The sequence below is a fragment of the Phyllopteryx taeniolatus genome, chromosome 13 (genome assembly GCF_024500385.1).
Source record: "Phyllopteryx taeniolatus isolate TA_2022b chromosome 13, UOR_Ptae_1.2, whole genome shotgun sequence".
NCBI lineage: Eukaryota > Metazoa > Chordata > Actinopteri > Syngnathiformes > Syngnathidae > Phyllopteryx > Phyllopteryx taeniolatus.
In genome coordinates this window covers 15,356,361-15,374,837 of record NC_084514.1, presented here as the reverse complement: position 1 = coordinate 15,374,837, position 18,477 = coordinate 15,356,361, and the positions used below count along the sequence as shown (strand labels likewise).

Below are 18,477 nucleotides of genomic sequence, written 5' to 3'. Positions count from 1 at the left end.
TACACCTTGCGTACTCCCATAGCTGTGGCGTGGCTGCCTACAGTAATTTCATTCTGAAGAGCGAAATATCTTATTAGTATGTCCAAACAGGTCCCTTTGCTGGTCGTTTTTAATATTACAGTTGATTCACTGTATATTACAGTCCACCAACATCGCAGGCTATTGCGCACACATACATCACGGTGACGATGCTCAAACAACATATTGTGCAGCCCTACCACACAGGACCAGCGTGTTAGTTGAATCAGATTAGTCACAGTTTTTCCCCACGTAACAGGCATTGCACACATGTGGGGTTGTCACATGTTAAGTTATTTGTAAGCATTAAAGTTACACTGAGTTCAATATGTAATAGCCATCAAAAGATGTGAGGTGGTGTCTTAATTCAATTTGATAATTTCTTCATAAAACATTTTAGGATTGACAATGAAATGCACACACAATGTGGTATGGTAATTAATGGTAACTATGTCACGTCAATGAATTCCCTAGTGCAGTGTTTCCCAAACTTTCTCCGCTGGGCCCCCCTTTGGTTAAATAATAATAATAATAATAAATAATTTTTTGCGCCCCCGCAAAAATAAATTTTGGAAAAAATAAAAGTGACTAAAATGGGACGTGAAGTCCCGGACGGTTGAAAACTGGAAGAAAAGCCACACGTAGTTTCGTTTTACGCTCAAAGAGGGTGCCATAGATGAGATTCATTGTTCCCTTTGTCATGAGTACACAAATCAATTTAAATATTAGCGAAATTATTTGCTGAAGTTTGAGGAAGGTGTTGCAGGTAGCGGGCTAAAGAAAGCTAATGTTTACAATCAAGCACAACCATGCAGAGGCACACACAAAGGCAGTAAATTTGGATACAAATCCTGCAACATTATTTGAAATGTACAAAACTACTACTATTGGACAGGCGTTGAGCCATGTCTACCAGCGAGAAGGATTGGGTAAGTACAGTAAATTCAATCAGTGGTTTGTTGTGCAATGGTACTATATTGTGTATAGCACAAGGCGGAGGGATATATTGACGCCATCAGAGAAGAGTGAGTAGAAGAGTCTTGAAGATAGAGAGCCACTTGATTAGCCTCAAGATGTTATTTTCTTACTTAGGAGAGAGAACTACGAAAGTCAGGAGTAGTCTCCCCTGAATAGAAAGCCAAAGCCACTGGTGATTTCAAACAGCACAAGATCCTAGATTGCTGTTGCACTGAAATAGTAAAATGTATGTGAATCAAGTTAATTTATTTAAAAAACATGTAATCCTAATTATCATTTATAAACACACAAATTCCTTGTGTGTTTTTTGGACATACTTGGCAAATAAAGATGATTCTGATATAAAATGGCCCATATAATAGGCCCCCACCCCCCCCTCCCCCCCATATCGCCCAGCTCTATTTTGGGTTGTCATTTGCACTATTGTAAACATACTGTAACTGTTACAGTGTAACAGACGGAGCAAGGAAGTTGGAGTCCTGAGCAGCAGTGCACCTCCCTTAGCCATCCAGAGGGCAGAACCACTGTATCCAAGTTATAATCAAGCTGTGATTGCCTTCAGTTCAACTGATTAGTTTTACTAACGAAACAAGAGTAGCAACATTCTTTCCTACACCAGCTTCTCCCTTCTTAGAAAGATGCATGTATGAACAGGATCATAGTCATGGCTTTGTCCACACCCACAAATACATGTTGTTCTTATTGTGTCTTTGATTCACTTCTGGTGTGCTTTAAATGGTAATTACCTGTTCTTTAAAAGTGGCAACAGTAGTTTATTATTATTATTATTTTTACCCCCTTTCGGTCTTCTATGATTTTAGTTGCTTCCTGTATTGCCAGTGGCACGCCATGAAAAAGAAAGAAGCAAAGATAAATCGAAGAAAGTTACTGGCTCAGCAACAGGAGTTGAAATGTACCAGAAAAGACTTTTACTAACTATTTTCTTAACAAATGCAATAGAATAAAAAAGAGGAAAGAACAAACTACAAACAAAGGAGTGGCCATGATTTATCCTATTGATGGCCATGCGCTTGTTCAATCAATGAACTTTTTTAACACAAGCTTCATCTTCATATGGAACACACCAAAAACTGCTACTACCCCAGCCCCCGCCCCCGAGTCGCAAACCCACACCCCTCACTATTGTGAACATGCACGAGTAATGATGCACTGTATGAACGTGCACTGTGAAGTGGTTGTGGATGTTAGCCACGGCTGCTACATTGCTAGCATGACCTTTTCATGATGCAGTGTTGCAAAACACTAAATGATACTGGTGTGAAGTTTTATTTTTTGGAATGTACAATCAATTAAAAATCATAAAGAGGTGCTGAACTTACCTGTCGAGCAGAAACATTGCTAATTCCACGTTGTTTCTGAATTCTCACAGCTACTCATGTCCCTTCCACCTCTGAAAAGCAGCTTTTATATGTAACGGAGCCAAACAAAATTGCTGGGCGATTACATGAACCTCACTCCCCAAATGCCTTAAAGGTCAGAGGACAAAGATGTTATGGGGTCATTGTTTATACGTTATTTAATACATGCATGTCACCTCCAGCAAATATGGTTTCAGTAAAAATGAGGTTTTTATTACGCGTATTGAGCACTCCCGGAACATACTCGAAGCTCAAGACACCAGGGTGTGGTTACTCTATTCACTGCAAGGGCTACCGGAAGTGACGTTTCAATTGCCAAACACAGCGCGTTACACTCTATACGCAATGGCAAGCAACATGTTGGAATATGAGGACGAAGATTTTGACATACAGGAGCACCCAACTGAACTTGGCATCATCAAACCGAACCTGACAGTGACGAGCACCCAAGTAGCAGCTGTACAAAAGAAAAAGAGAGTGGCCACTGGGTTGATGTGACGTTATGTCAAAAGTGTGTCTTTTTATACAGTCATGGCTGGAAGTAATGGCACCCCAGGGGTGGAAATAATTTTTAGCACGACTATACGTATTATATATTCATATATATTTCAGTGACACGGCACAAGCTTTTACATAGTATGCAGTTTTCCTATATATTGTGTGTCCCTCACTCGAGTATCTTTATAACACGCCGCACAGAAAGTCTTTGCCATGTCTGTTGGCTTGTCATATAGGCAAAAGTACATACGACAGTACTGAAAAGTACTGCGTGGGTCTTTTTTTCCTACTGCCCAGTGCATAATAACCATAACAGTGTCGTAGTATGTACAAGGAAACCTCACCTCTTGCCTGCGGCGCTTCGCTGCTGCACCATTGCGACTGTGAGATTTACTTTTCTTGCCGGCAGTTGAGGTCCCAATGGCCATAGGGAAAATAGTTGGCACCACAGCTGGTTTCAGCCTCTGCCTAACTACACTTGTGTATCCAATGCTTTCTGCTAAGTCTTTCTCAAAATGCGCTGGTTCGAAGTGATCAGCACAGAGTTTGGAATACTTGCTAGGCACCCATAGCTGACCACGTTTTTTCCCCGTCGATTGACTTTCCCTATACACTAGTCACGTATTTCTTTTTCACTTGGAAAGCCAAAGAAACTCTTGCCACTGCCTGAACCATTTGAACAACCAGATGCCACACAATAGACCATCGTGAAATCGCTAAATCATAGGACAACAAATATACAAGGACGATAACAAGAGCATGGAACAATAACGCATAACGCCGAATAAACAGGCTGTTTTGCTAGTGTTACGTCGCAGCGCCCGATAGAAGACCGGAAGGCGCTAGATGCGAAAAGCTGAAGGCACATTCTGACTCATATTTATCGATGTAAGTGCTGTATATCTGCAATATAATCACTTCGAAATGGCAGATGTGGTTTGTAAAGGAGTTCTAGAGATTATTATTATCAAGAAAATTTTTAACATCTTTGTCCTTTGACCTTTCAAGAGAGGGTGCTGGCAGTTTGGACATTAAACCTAGCGATTACCACAATTAGCTCTGAACTGTTTACCCTTGTTTTGTCTCAGATTCTATCCGATTCCTTCTTTTTAACTTTTGTTGCAAACTAGAGGCGAATAATCTTAAATTTCAGTAAAGCTCCTAAATCCCAAGGTAACAAATCAGTGCAAGGCTGTAGGGGTGTGCCTGTGAGGCTGTGGGGGTATGCCTGCGAGTGCGTGGCTAATAACTGACAACACCTAGTCAATCACGCTCTCTGATAGGTTGTTCTTACTCGGATGTGGCAGAAATTTATACATTTAAAAAAAATAATAATAATAATTAAAACTGCAAATATTCCTTTAAATACTATATCCTAAAGCATGGTTACCCCTTCCTTTCCTGTCTTTCGCTGGTCGGTACTTACCCATACCCAAGCATTTCCGTAGTCATGTCATTATCTGACTGTCTTGTAATAGTGTACATGAAGAGTGTCTACTTACACAGATCTGCTATACAATTTGACAAGTGTAATTTAGGCTGCACTTCCGCAAGTAAAAACTGCTTGGTAACGAAATTCGTACTGTCCATTGGCCTAGCAGTATAAGGAGCCAGGGTGTCCAGTGGGTTACTTCTATGAGACAGGGCAACCCTCTCAAAACAGGCTAATTTCAGCAAGACACGAGATTCTTGATCCTTATGGTGTTTTGACAAAAGCATTTAGCATTTTGTCAAGATACCTGGAAGCCGTTTCTGATTACGTTTGTAAAATTAAATTGTCTCCTTTGTATTACAAGAAAGTCCTGATGCTACAAGAATAAAGCCCTCTGAGAGCATCAGGTGCTGTCTCTCTCTAGAGACATATTCTTAAGTCTGTGTAGCCCTAATATTACTTCATTTGCAAGGCATCCATAATCATTAATAAATAAAATCCATCCTCTCAGCCAGTAAAAAGCAGTCACACTAGTCAGGAAAATTACGTAGTGTGGGTGCACCCTAAATATGTCTTTGTAAGGATAATGAACTGTGCTTTATTTTATTTATTTATTTATTGTAATAAGAGGTTTAGACAACTTTTGATCATATAAACACTCCCTTCTCACCTTTACTTGCACAGCTGGATGGCAATTAGTTCCCCATTGTATCCCAGCAGGCAACAGTAAGTGTAGTTTGGCTGACATTGAAACCTCATCTGTGTTGTTTCATCACTTCCCAGTCTACTTGGCCTCTATCCTCACATTTGGACCACTTACTGGTTGGGTTCTGCTTTGACAGCCAGCAATGCAGAAATGATTAGGTGTGCAGAAAACAACTATTGATAACTTTACTTTACCCCTGATTAGTTTACAGGTTGGACCAAGTGTTGTGAATCTTGATGGACAGGTTGATGTGCTCTGAAGGTGTGACCAAAGATGACATAAGCCTGTTCTACATTGTACTTTTTTCCAGTTGTATAAGATGAAAGCAAGTCCATAAAGTTTATTTTAAAATAAATAAATAAAAATAAATAAACTCTCCACTTCCCAATGAGCTGCATGGATAGCATTATTAGGATTCCCACTTGTGTTCTAGGCAGGACACGCCCTGCTCAAATATGATTGGCTGCAAGACACTCTCCACCTAACCATAACAAACTTTGTTTTTATTTTGTACAAATGTGATACATATCATCTCATTATATTAGACTGCCCTTCCCGTGATGAAGCAGCCAATCATGTTGCAGTGGGGCCTGTCCTGTATAGAACATGAGTGGGATTCCTAATAATGCGCACAGATAAGATTGAAGCTCCACCACGGAAGCGGAAAAGTACCCACTGCTTGAGAAGGCGACCGCAGCACTGTGGCAGATTTAATGGGAGAAAATTGATCCAAGACAGCGTGGCGTGAAGCTAAAGTGCCTAGGTAGCCGGCAGGCTAAATAGCAGCAGGCTAGCTGGAAAAGCAGCGGCTTGGTCCGTCCACAAGGATTTATGGCACAGATGAGTGAAAAAAACGACCTGGGATTCTATCTGTGGCCAAGGTACGGTGAGGGCTCTTTGTTAAAGTAAGACATTTTAAACTAAAAAGGAAATATTTTCTGTATTGTTTGAATATAGTTTTTGAATAATCAAATTGGACTTTTATTTGTATGACGATTATTTTTGAATAATCTGTAGAATAATAATAATAATAATAATTCTGTAGAAATGTCACCTACTCAAGCATTGTCTATTATATACAGTACATCACCCCATCAACACTAATAACATAATATTGTAGTTGTGACTGATGTATGTCCAGCAATGGCTGCAAAAGATTTGCAGTGAGACTTGGGGGGCAACAGGTACTTAGGTTTCAGGTCGCGCAGTAAGGTTCATGCAAACACTGAAGGTCTCAGCATTGTGACTCACAACAACCACAAAAGTCATCTCCCGTATCGAAAAGTAACAGAAAAACTAGAATTTATATTCTGTTTAATTGGATACAAAAGAAAGACTGAAGCCAATGGGATGGTGTCCTGTTCAAGCTCATGCATACCTCAAAGTCCATCGATGTGGTTTCAGAATAGGCCATTTAAGATGTTGGGGCAGCAGTAGTTCGGTCTGTAAGGACTTGAACGTTGGAGCCGGAGGACATGGGTTTGAGTCCCACTACAGACACAAAAAATGGCAAGTAGTTGTTGGCGAGATGCTCGTCTGCTTACTAGCTACTGTCGAGGTGCCCTTGAGCAAGGCATTGTGCCTACCACCCCAGCTGAAGTGGTGCAGCACTCGTGTGTGATCTGGTTCTACAGTATGTGTGGTTTGCAACACAAAGTATACATTGGAGTGTGAGTTGAATTTCCCTTTGAGGGATACCAATGATTAGAATAAATTTTAAATTATTATTTTTATTATTATGAAAGTGGTTTTCACAGTCATCTGACTTGTATGGAAGCACATTCCCTTCAGTAAAAAAATAAGAGATTTCTATTATTTTATTTTACGGGCAGAAAACGAGACTTAATGAGAGCGTACCTCAGCGTAGCGAAAGTGTTTTACCTGATCGCCGGTCATCAAATGTTGACGTTATATGTTAACTCTATTAACCAGGATCCACTTGTCAATTTTTGACTTGCAATCTCATTACAATGATTTTAAATTCCGTCCTGTCGACTTTAAAGGTCGTCGTGATGACTTTAATTCACGCCTCACCTTTTTTTTTTTTTTTTTTTTTTTTTTTTTTTTTAACTGTATATTATTCTCTTAATTCATTGCCAACAATTGAAATTTTTGCAAAGAAATAAAATTTGAGTGCAACTTTGTCATCTCCCAAAACATAATGTGGCTATATTTGTGAGACTTTTACCATCAATCTGTTGCCTATGGGGCAAAGTCTCTCTCCTTTACAGTGTGTTTTATTTCTCTATTGCTAAGATGTGGCGAATGGCAGTACAGGCTACAGACCACCACCCAGGACCAAGGAGATAGTGATCAATGGCCAAACTGTCAAGCTGAAGTACTGTTTCACTTGCAAAATCTTCAGACCCCCACGTGCCTCTCACTGCAGCCTCTGTGATAATTGTGTAGGTGAGTGAAAAACTTCACAGTCTGTAGGCATTATGGGTTTTAGTGTATACTTTATTATAGCAAGCGCATGCAGTATGAACTGTATGACTGATGACGTGTACCTTTTAGGCTCTGCTCCAGGTACTGTATATTGAACATCAGATCAACAGATTATTGACATCCATCAATCCTTTTTTATTTTTTTATTATTTTTTTATTTTTATTTAATATTGCCTCTCCCGGTCAGAGTCAGAGTCGTGGGGAGCTGGAACTCATCCTAGCTGACTTCAGGCGAAAGGCACCCACACACTGGACCAAGGGCATGCAGAGACCTTTGGAGGGGCAGGTGCTCAAAGTTAGAAGGGGGTATATGGAACTTTTTTTTTTTTATTATTGTGGAAACAATTTAAATGTAATATGTGCACAAAATGCTAATTTGTGGCCACGCAATACAAATCTGTGGCTCCTTACTGGACAGTTGGGTAAGGAAATCGAGAGCTGCCCTGGAAATAATAAGGTAGAGGCCGGGCTAAAGACAGTGGACAGGGATACAGATGTAAGATAGGATTTTCTTAGGCTTTAAGATACAAAGACATTCTAATAACCTTGCACTACAGGCTGTTGATAGGATCAAAGTACTAAATGACACTTACCTTTAAGAACAGTTTCCAGTAAAGGTGTGTGACATTTAACCCACAAATGAGTATTTTGGGTGCACAATATCTATTTCATAGTTACAAATTAGCATTCTATGTCCATGTTATATCTACAGTATATTGTTGCCACAATTTAAAAAAAAAAAATAATAATAATCCATGTAAATTCTGGGGCTCTGTAGATATTGGTGGATCTATTATGCAGAGCAGGTTTTTTTATTATTTTTTATTTTATTTTTACAATTGAGAAAATCCTAATGTGAAAAGTTGGTCCAGTTCACTTTGTACATCCACGGCATAGCATTTACTTCTGTCCTCAATTACTTTGTGATCTTCTCTTTAAAGTGAGACACTTAACATTTAAGCATATTCGGTAGCACAATAATTGAAAAAATTGGGAAAATGCATTAATTAGAAGTCCACAACGGCCACTGAGTAAAAATACCATGATGATGCATAAGTCACAATATGATAAAATGCCCAATGGCAAAAAACCAAAACAAAAAAAACCACTAAAATATTATTCTTGCCAGTAAGGTTATTGAACATAAAATGGAAAAGAAGTGAATTTTTTTTATACTATTTTTTTTAAAATAATTTTAAAAAGTCAAATCCTCTGATTTAGTAGACTTGACTATTGTAATGGTCTTCTGACTGGACTCCCCAAAAAGAACATTAAACAGCTGCAGCTCATTCAAATGCTGCAGCTCCGGTTCTGACCAGAACAAAGAGGTCAGAGCATATTACTCCAATTCTAAAGTCTTCACACTGGCTTCCAGTTGGCTTTAGAATAGATTTTAAAGTTCTGCTACTGGTCTATAAATGACTAAATTGTTTAGGTCCTGAATACATGTAAGAAATGCTCATGGAATATAAAGCCAGTAGGGCTCTGAGATCAACAGACTCAGGTCAAATAGTGGAACACAGAGTGCGAAGCAAACATGGTGAAGCAGCATTTAGCTATTATGCTGGACACAAATCGAATAAGGTGCCAACAGAAGTGACATCAGCACTGTATGCGGTTTTAATTGTACTTTTTTTTCCCTCTTTGTTTTAAATGTGGCGGCACGGTGGCCGACTGGTTAGAGCGTCAGCCTCACAGTTCTGAGGTGCGGGGTTCAATCTCTGTCCCCGCCTGTGTGGTGTTTGCATGTTCTCCCCGTGCCTGCGTGGGTTTTCTCCGGGCACTCCGGTTTCCTCCCACATCCCAAAAACATGCATTAATTTGAGACTCTAAATTGCCCGTCGGCATGACTGTGAGTGCGAATGGTTGTTTGTTTCTATGTGCCCTGCGATTGGCTGGCAACCAGTTCAGGGTGTACCCCGCCTCCTGCCCGATGACAGCTGGGATAGGCTCCAGCACGCCCGCGACCCTAGTGAGGAGAAGCGGCTCAGAAAATGGATGGATGGATGGATGTTTTAAATGTTTATGTTGTTGTTTTTCTTTCTTTTTAAATGCTTTTAAACATGCAAAGCACATTGAGTTACCTTGTTTATGAAATGCGCTCTATAAATACATTTGGTTTGATTCTTAATCAAATGTAAATACTTTCTGATTTCCTTAGTCCTTCAGAGAAGCAAACAAATTACCTTTGTTTTAAACCTGCAGTATAACTTTTTTTGTTTAAGAAAACAAGTCATTTTCACCAAGCCACGACTAGAGGAGATGACACAATGCTGATTAAGCCTATCAGCTCCTCTAACATCTTTCTGTATTTTTCAGTATTTGATTTCTATGTATTAAATGAATGGCCGATTCATTTCCCGCTCTGGCTCACTTGGTGGCATCCTGAAAATGACTGCATGGAAATGACGCATTTTACCTAGCAATGGGCAGATTGCGGCCCCTTGACTTTTGTAAGAAGCTGACTAAACATTATTTTGCATTTCTGTCGCAGAAAATAATCATACAATAATTACTGTGTTAACGAAATCAACTATAATAATAATTGCTGCAAATAAACAAAACCTCTTTCCGAGGGCCCCATAGCTCCCCAGCAATAAAAAATATTATAATGATCTAAATATTACATTCAATGAATTGATTTCTACAATGATTACGAGGTTTGGATTCCCACTGACAAAATAATTGTGTCATCCACTACACACGTCCAAGGACCTTGTGTGTCTGCTGCCTGCATGAACACCGCTCAGATTCACCAAAATCGCATTAGATCCCTGCACCACAACTTAGACGTGGTATGAGGAGGCCTAAGTTGAGCCGGAATTTCTGTGCACCAAGATCTCACTACGCCAAGCACAACTCCAAGGGCACACCCTTGCTGCCACCGCCCAGCTTAGTGCAGACGGGTCTGCCAACGCGCAGAGTCTTGTGCTTGCACGAATATCAAGAGGTGCACCATTTGTTTAGCCTAAGAATATAGAACCCTATATCTGTACGTATACATCTACTCACACTTTGACTGCCCACTACTCATATTTTTGTTTACTGTTTTCTTTTATGCCATTAAATTGTCTTAAATGTGTTTTTTTCTTTAATATACAGTTACTCTTTAGACCTGTACCTGTCAATAAACACCCAAATCAGAATAAAATATGAGTAATGGCTGGTCAAAGAGTAAGAGTATTTTTCTAAAAAAAAAAAAAAAAATGCATTTTCAGACGTTTTGCTCATTGCCCATAATTATAGATTATTTATATTATTGTATTGCACTGCAGGTATCACAGCAACAAGAGTCTGTTAATGATAATAAGCTTTAGATCGGACACACATTACACTTCTGTTCTCTAAGATAAAAATGTAAGATTATTTTCTCCCTAAGAGTTGCCCTTACAGCACTAAATTAGATAGCAGGCTCCTATTGGAACATTCCCCAGTTATTCTCAGATGCCAAATCATCTATGGATAACAGCATTCTGACGTCAATAGTTTAGTCACAGTCACTCTCCTCCTCATTTTGGACAACTGCGATTTAAAAAAAAAAAAAAAAAAAAAAAAATTATCTATTTTGCCAAGAACCAGTGGGACAGTTCACTTTACCCCACATCTTGCACAGATGTGGAATCCCACTGTGCCGTTACATGCTCTGAAGTAACTGGGGTATTACATTCAAACAAGCTCTCTAGTTTATTTACATGAAGTCATGCATAAGTGCCTCATGTACAGTGTTTTTAAATATATGTATTTATATGTATGTCTTTATACAGTATATGCATGTGTATATTCGTTGTCACATTTCTGTATTATGTATTACTCGTGCACTCACTGTAGTTGTCTCGCCGTGCTGCACTATTTGCATATAGTGGCCACTCATGCCAGAGTAGTATCTGCTCCATTTGCACACTGATTGAGGAGTATCTGTAACATTTGCACAACCATTGTCCCAGATTATCGCAGTACTCGTCACTTTAAACCGCATACACTCCTTGAAGTCTCAGTGCCCTTTGCACAATGGTCACTGCACCAGACTATTGCGATATTAGCCATTCGAACTGAGGACTCTGCATCTTTTTGCACAATTGTTGTTTGTTGTTGTTTTCTGTTAATGTCTTTATGTCTCCAAAGTGTTCTGTAAATTGACTGTCTGTTGTACTAGAGCGGCTCCAACTACCGGAGACAAATTCCTTGTGTGTTTTGGACATACTTGGCAAATAAAGATGATTCTGATTCTGATTCTGATTCTGATATGCTGTACGTGTGTGTGTGTGTGTATATATATATATATATATATATATATATATATATATATATATATATATACAGCGAGAGAGAATTTGTAAAATCAGAAAAGTTGCAGTGTTGTATTACGAAATTGTAGTATACATGAAAGTACTGAAATCTGAATGAGTGGCTTGTGGTGTGTGTACAAAATATGATTTTTGAGAAATGCATAGTGAAATTGTGTTATACAGGTATATCTCGTTAAGTAAGAATAGTGTCAATAGCTTAATTTAGTTAGGTAATTCAGTTCAAAAAGTTAACCATCTTATAGAGATGCTGCACACACACAGTGAAATATTTCTTTTTTTTTATGTAGATGTATAATTTTTGATGATTTTGACTTACAACAAACGAAAACTCCAAATTCACCATCTCTAGAAACTAGAGTATTATGTGACAATCAAGAAAGAAACAATAATATAGATGTTTAATGTCAAATTTAGTTTTCCTTCTGAAAAGTACAGTATTTTCCCAAAAGTTTAATGAATCTATATTATGTATGAGTACTGAAAAAAATTGGCTTTTCTACCATATTCTAATTCATTGAGATGTACCTGTATACTGTATATGCTGCATTTTAACCCCTATTTGTAGGGCTGTTTTAGCCTGATGAAAGTCATTTCTGGACAAGGCAATTCAGATTCGAAGTGAAATTCCTTGTAAACATTATGCCTAGTAAATTTGCTTCAGGGTTTCTAAAAATGAATTTTGTCATTCTTATCTTTAAGTATGTATTTCACAATTTAGTACTTTGAGTTTTTTCATTTTGTTTTTCCAAAATGTGTGTTCCTTTCTGAGTTTAAAAAGGTGTTTCACATTTTGTAAAGTATTTTTATTTATTTATTTATTTTAATAAAGGTACACCTCTTGGCCACTGGAGAGTATTCTATATACTATAATTTCATTCAGAAGAGACAAGCCCAAACACTTTTTTCCATTACACAAAAACTCTAAAAACTGAGAATCTGTTGACCAAAATCCCAATTTGCGCTTGGGCAGTCCAAAAGTGGCCTGGATTAATGATTTTACTCATTCCGTATTCACACAGAGCGTTTTGACCACCATTGTCCCTGGGTGGGGAACTGCGTGGGAAGGAGGAACTACCGCTTCTTCTACATGTTCATCCTTTCGCTGTCCTTCCTTACCATATTCATCTTTGCCTTTGTCATCACACACATCATTTTAAGTGAGTAAAGCACACAAATGCACTCATGGACAAAATATGTAGATGTATATATATATATATATATATATATATATATATATGTAGATATTTGTCTTTGTTTGGGCATCGTCGTCCCCCACATCGCCTATGGCTGTTAAATCGGAATGTCAATTTAAGTGGACCCTCTGCCTTGCATTTGCGGCAGACACAATGACTCGCAAGTCCGTGTATGCGTGTATGTGTGTGTACAACACAGCATTTGACTCGTCAGTGCTGCCTAATGATGTCACGTTCTATGTAGAACACAATTGCACTTTACTTAAATGAAATGAAGCTGTTTCTCTGTCTCTACAGGCTCCCATGAAAGTGGATTCCTCGGTGCTCTTAAACATAGCCCAGCCAGATATCCTTTTACTACAACTTGGGGTTTACCTTATACTGTCAGATTTTTTTTTTTTTTTTTTTTTTTTTTTATCAGCTGTTCTTTTGCTGTCCTTCCTTCACCCCCTTCAATTTTCATACTGTTTTGTGCAAAGTTACAGTAAATGCACATCTTATTCCTCCTGCTTCATTGGTGAAACCGAACAGAGACAGCTCCTTTCTCTGTCTCTCTGATCACACTCCCCTCTCTCTCCACAGTGGCTGTGCAATAGTTAGTATGTTGGAGACATAAAGCAAAAAATGCGGTAAAAAAGTCTGATTGTTTTCACAGAGCTGTCAGTGAAAACCCCATGTTAAACAGTTCTCATTCCCAGCCTGTAAAAACAAAAAAAGAAAGTTTGACTTGAACTATTGTTTCCACATTGAACTGTAAACCAGGATGGTGAAGGAAGTAGGAAATGATCACTTGTAGATACTGTATCATCATCTTTTTCCGTCTTTGCCTATTTTCTGCATCCTCCCCTCTAATACCAACTACGAACCGTGAGTATGCAGGGGATCCACTGTACTGGAAACCTTGCAGATCAAAACATAGTAATTTGATTATCTATTGTGACATAAGTGATCACATGGACCATTGGGACCACCTCATTCTTCTTGATATGTCAGCTTATGTACTGTCGGTGACCCACACAGGCGGAGTATAAATATTTAACAAGCATTGACCTACTACATGCTACGATTGATAGAAAAACTAAACTGGTAACTACAGTAAATAGTAGTTTTTGCTTGTTAAATATTTATACTCCGCCTGTGTGGGTCACCGACAGTACATAAACTGACATATCAAGAAGAATGAGAATAAACAGTAAACCTCAGAAAAATACTGAAATTACAGGAAGGAGCGTACAGTGGTACATTTGGCTGCCACTTCTTCCGCCAGAAATTTTAAAGTTTAAAATGGCTTACTTTAACCAGGATCCATCGCAGTACCATGGCCAAAGGTAGAACCTGGGCTAGTTTACACCTGCCTTGGTTCGGTGCCGTGGATCCTTGATGGTTGGGTCCACTTACTAATCATTGGTACTTCTGGGTCAACATCCTCTCAATGTCTGGGTGGGTGTTTGTCTGGCAGCGAAATGAGTCACAAGCTGAGCTGAGCTCGGCCTGTCCAGCAGAACTTGAATAACATTGGTGCTAGAGCCAATATTATCATGACAGTCCTTTCCACAAGATGAGTGATGTTAAGTCCTTTAAAAGAGGACAATCATTTGGGGTGGTCTCTATGGGATAGAGTGGAGAGAAAGCGACAGCTTGATTTATACATATTTATCTTTGCAGACTAATGTGTGTCATTTTATATATAGATCACACAACTGTATGTCATGAATGGAACAGAGGATAGGAAAAAATGCACGACTCCAAAACAAATGGACAGTTTCAAAACAGAGAGGTATAATATACGGGCAGAGGTCGGTACACAGGCAGGCAATCCCAAAAAGGCAACAGTATCCAAAAACGTAAGGCAAAAATGTGAGGTCGATAATCAGAACAGGGTCTACTCCTACTGTGAGTCTGTGACGTGGAAACAAGAAATGCTGGAACGCGACAACAAGGTACAACGAACTGACGACAAGAAAGAATGAGACACGAGGTTAAATGCAAGGGGTAATTAGGGTGAACGAGGGACAGGTGGTGAAGATGCTCTTAGGAGCAGGTGTGTACGAGACAGGGGGAAGACAACAACCGGAACACACACCCATGACACTGTATGCCTAAAAAGCCCTGCCGGGGTTTTAAGTGCTCCGTGTTTTTGTTAGTCTCTTTGTTGATCTCATTGAAGGGATTACAAAATGCACTACGCTAAGATTTACTCAGTGATATTGTAAATCAGTTGCATAAAGGCAAGAAGGTATTCACTGTATTCATAATCTTAGTGATTCATATGGAGCACAGCAAATGAATGTTCTACATTCCTAGTAAATTGAAGTGATAACAAAGATCTATTGGTTAAGAGGACAAGTCTCAAGGCTATAGGTCAATTTGTTAGCTATTGGCGCAAGTGCCCATGTGTGTCCATGCTGCACTGTCCGTTCTGTGTTTCTTTGTGTGCATAAGGTGTTCATTAACCTAGTATAGAAAGAGTTCTTCCTTGACTGCACTGTGTCACCGTGTTGGAGGTGGTGGTGTGTTTCTTCTCTGTGTGGTCTATTGTTGGCCTTTCAGGCTTCCATACGTACCTTATCAGCTCCAACCAGACCACCAACGAAGACGTAAGTACAGAATATGATATGCATCATTGCACGTATATGACTGCTTTGCACATACAGTAAATTTCAAATCAGTACTTAGTTAAATATAAAAGAAAAATATATATCTACTGTATTTATTATCTTAGTCCTATGTACATATGGATGTAGTTGGAATACTTTGAAGAGGGGTTTTTGTCAGTGATAATTAGTCTTGCTTTTCCACAAGTATTGAATTAATGGATTAAACTGAAAGCGCAGTGTGCTTTTTGTGTGTGAGTGCCTTTTGCATATTTAGAAACATACTGTGCATTCACATATTTGATGACAACTTGCCTTCTTAATTTGGTACTGTGATTAAGGAGTGCCTTATATTATTATTATTATTAATATTATCCATCCATCCATTGGCCGTACCACTTATCCTCACTCGAGTTGTGGGCAAGATGGAGCCTATCCCAGCTAAATCCAGGCGTGAGGCGGGGTACACCCTGAACTGGTCGCCAGCCAATCGCAGGGCACATATAGACAAACAATCATTCACACATACAGGCAATTTAAAGTCATCTATTCACATACCATGCATGTTTTGGGAATGTGGAAGGAAACCGGCGTACCTGGAGAAAAGCCACGCAGGCACTCGGAGAACATGCAAACTCTACACAGGGGAGGCTGGATTTGTACCCCGGTCCTCAGAACTGTGATGCAGATGTGCTAACGACCAGTCCACTGTGTCGCCTTACTATTATTATTATTATTATTATTATTATTACCGGTATTATTAATGAGGTCTTTTTATCTGCCTGTCAAAGCTTGAGTCAGGCTAGACACAAAGTGCAAGTCGAGACACTCCACACACATGATTTCTGAGCCAGCTAAAGCTGTGACTAATGTCTCCTCCAGATAAAAGGTTCGTGGTCTTCTAAAAGAGGGAAGGACAACTATAATCCTTACAGCCATGGCAATATAGTCACCAATTGCTGTGCAGCACTGTGTGGACCTCTGCCACCGAGGTATGATGTCTGTGACTGAGCATTTATCATAACTTTCACATGATTGCCTGCACATTGTAGCAGTACAAAACATTACACACTCTGAAAGGGGATGTTCATTTCTTTCGAACTGAGGAGCTGCGTTGGCTTGAGCCGCCTGCAGCCTTTTTGCTTCTGCATAGCCGCTAAGACGGCGAGAGCTGAATGTATTTCAAGCAGATCCTCGCTAAATCTCAGCTCAAAGATTGAAAGAGTGATTCGATGTCACACTAACACTGTTCATGTGATTTGAAAAAAAAAATTGCAAAAGAGAGAGACTAGACTCAGCTGCCACGGCTACATTCTTGTGTCCATGTGATTTGTAAATGTCACCGTCATGCCTTTTCACAGCATCCATCATTGTCTAAAGTTGGGGGAAAAAATGGTCTTAACCACCTGTACAGAAATACAAGACCTGCTATCTCCTCTTATCTTCTATACTCACGTTTAATATAAAATACCCAGGGGGATGTCAATATGCACATTAACCCAGTAACAAAGACATAGTCACTAATTGAGAACATAAATGCATGCCTTGTTGAATACGTATTTTCTTGCACGCATACTCCTCTTGTAAAAACAAAGAAAGTATAGGGGATCTTCATGACATTCTTTGCAGTTCTCTGCTTTGCCCTCACAAAGCATGACTCAACAATAATTAGTGGTGGCTGGAAAAGGAGAACCTTCATGGTGCAGGTGGCTGCCTTCTGGCAGCATGCTGGCTGCCAGCGGGTATTGCACTGCTCGGACCACCAGCAAGAGAGGAATGTTTGAACTCAGCCCCAGACTATGCAAGCAACGCTTCCTTTCACATCCCCAAGCACACGTCTGTGGGGGAGAACCTGCTGCATTTGTCTCTTTGCTGAGGCCTTAACTCACACACTCACTCTAATCAATCCTTTCCTTTAAACCAGGGGTTCTCAAACTTTTTGGTTGAAGAATGTACTACCATGTGCACCCATAAATGCATTACATAATGGACTCCGCTTGTAAAAGCCCATAACGTAATAATGGCCTATAACGTAATACATTTGCCCTTTTTAAAATGTAATTGGCCCATAACGTCATTTAATATTATGTCATGGGTTCAGTTATTACATTTGCAAAATAATTTATTTTTTACCAGGCCTATAACTCAATAAACAGCCTATAATTTAATTACATTATTGTCCAATAGTTATTACGTTATAGGTACTGGACTTTTATTATTTTATTGGCCATTTATTGTGTGATGGGCCTATTACATTTTAAAAAGGGAAAATTTATTACATTATGGGCTGTCATTATATTATGAGCTTCTACATGGCTGCAAACGGAGAGGAGCTAGTTTAAAAGCAGTCAGTGTTTGCAACTTACAGATTTGGTCGCTTTATTTAGCCACTTTTCTGACCCCTGTCACAACTATTTTTCAAAAAAGTGACTGCCAAGTTTAGTTTCTACTAAGAAGCGGACAACGTACAGAATCATTTTCACATTGTTTTGCATATGACAAGACAGGAGCCGGTGGAAGCAATCATTGAGTAATTCGCACTGAACATTGACAAAGACATGGTGCCCATTTATATGTTGCAAAAGCAGTGATTTATCGACATTGACCCGAGGTATGTGCTTCCAAGCCGCAAAGAGCTCGAAATGCTGCGCGCGTGCAGGGACATGAATGGGATATGTCAAAATCATATCAGTGCTTTTAATTGGAACAAATCTACGTCAAGGATTTGGAATACAGTACAGTATGTAGTCATGAACTTTCTAGAAATGTTACGACATTATAATTTCTTGCCAGTTATTACGTGGACGCCGAAGTTACGGCTCGGTTTCTGTGGGACCCCCGTTTGAGAACCACTGCTTTTGCACCTCAATGGAGACGCTTTTTTGCGCAAGCCATCGTTGGCACTGTTTTGACCCAGTCCAATG

The 18,477-nt window shown here is 39.4% G+C and overlaps 1 protein-coding gene across 5 annotated transcripts in view; it reads left to right on the top strand.

The window, feature by feature from the left end:
* zdhhc14 (zinc finger DHHC-type palmitoyltransferase 14) overlaps positions 1-18,477 on the top strand; it is a 49,198-nt gene that overhangs the window by 25,323 nt on the left and 5,398 nt on the right. For 4 of the 5 annotated variants that reach the window (XM_061794193.1, XM_061794191.1, XM_061794192.1 and 1 more), the window contains exons 4-8: positions 7,268-7,420; positions 12,786-12,923; positions 13,257-13,305; positions 15,454-15,556; positions 16,436-16,545. In XM_061794193.1, coding sequence (XP_061650177.1) covers positions 7,268-7,420; positions 12,786-12,923; positions 13,257-13,305; positions 15,454-15,556; positions 16,436-16,545 — 553 coding nt within the window. The remainder of the gene's footprint in view (positions 1-7,267; positions 7,421-12,785; positions 12,924-13,256; positions 13,306-15,453; positions 15,557-16,435; positions 16,546-18,477) is intronic. The other variant, XM_061794194.1, reaches the window with a different exon arrangement.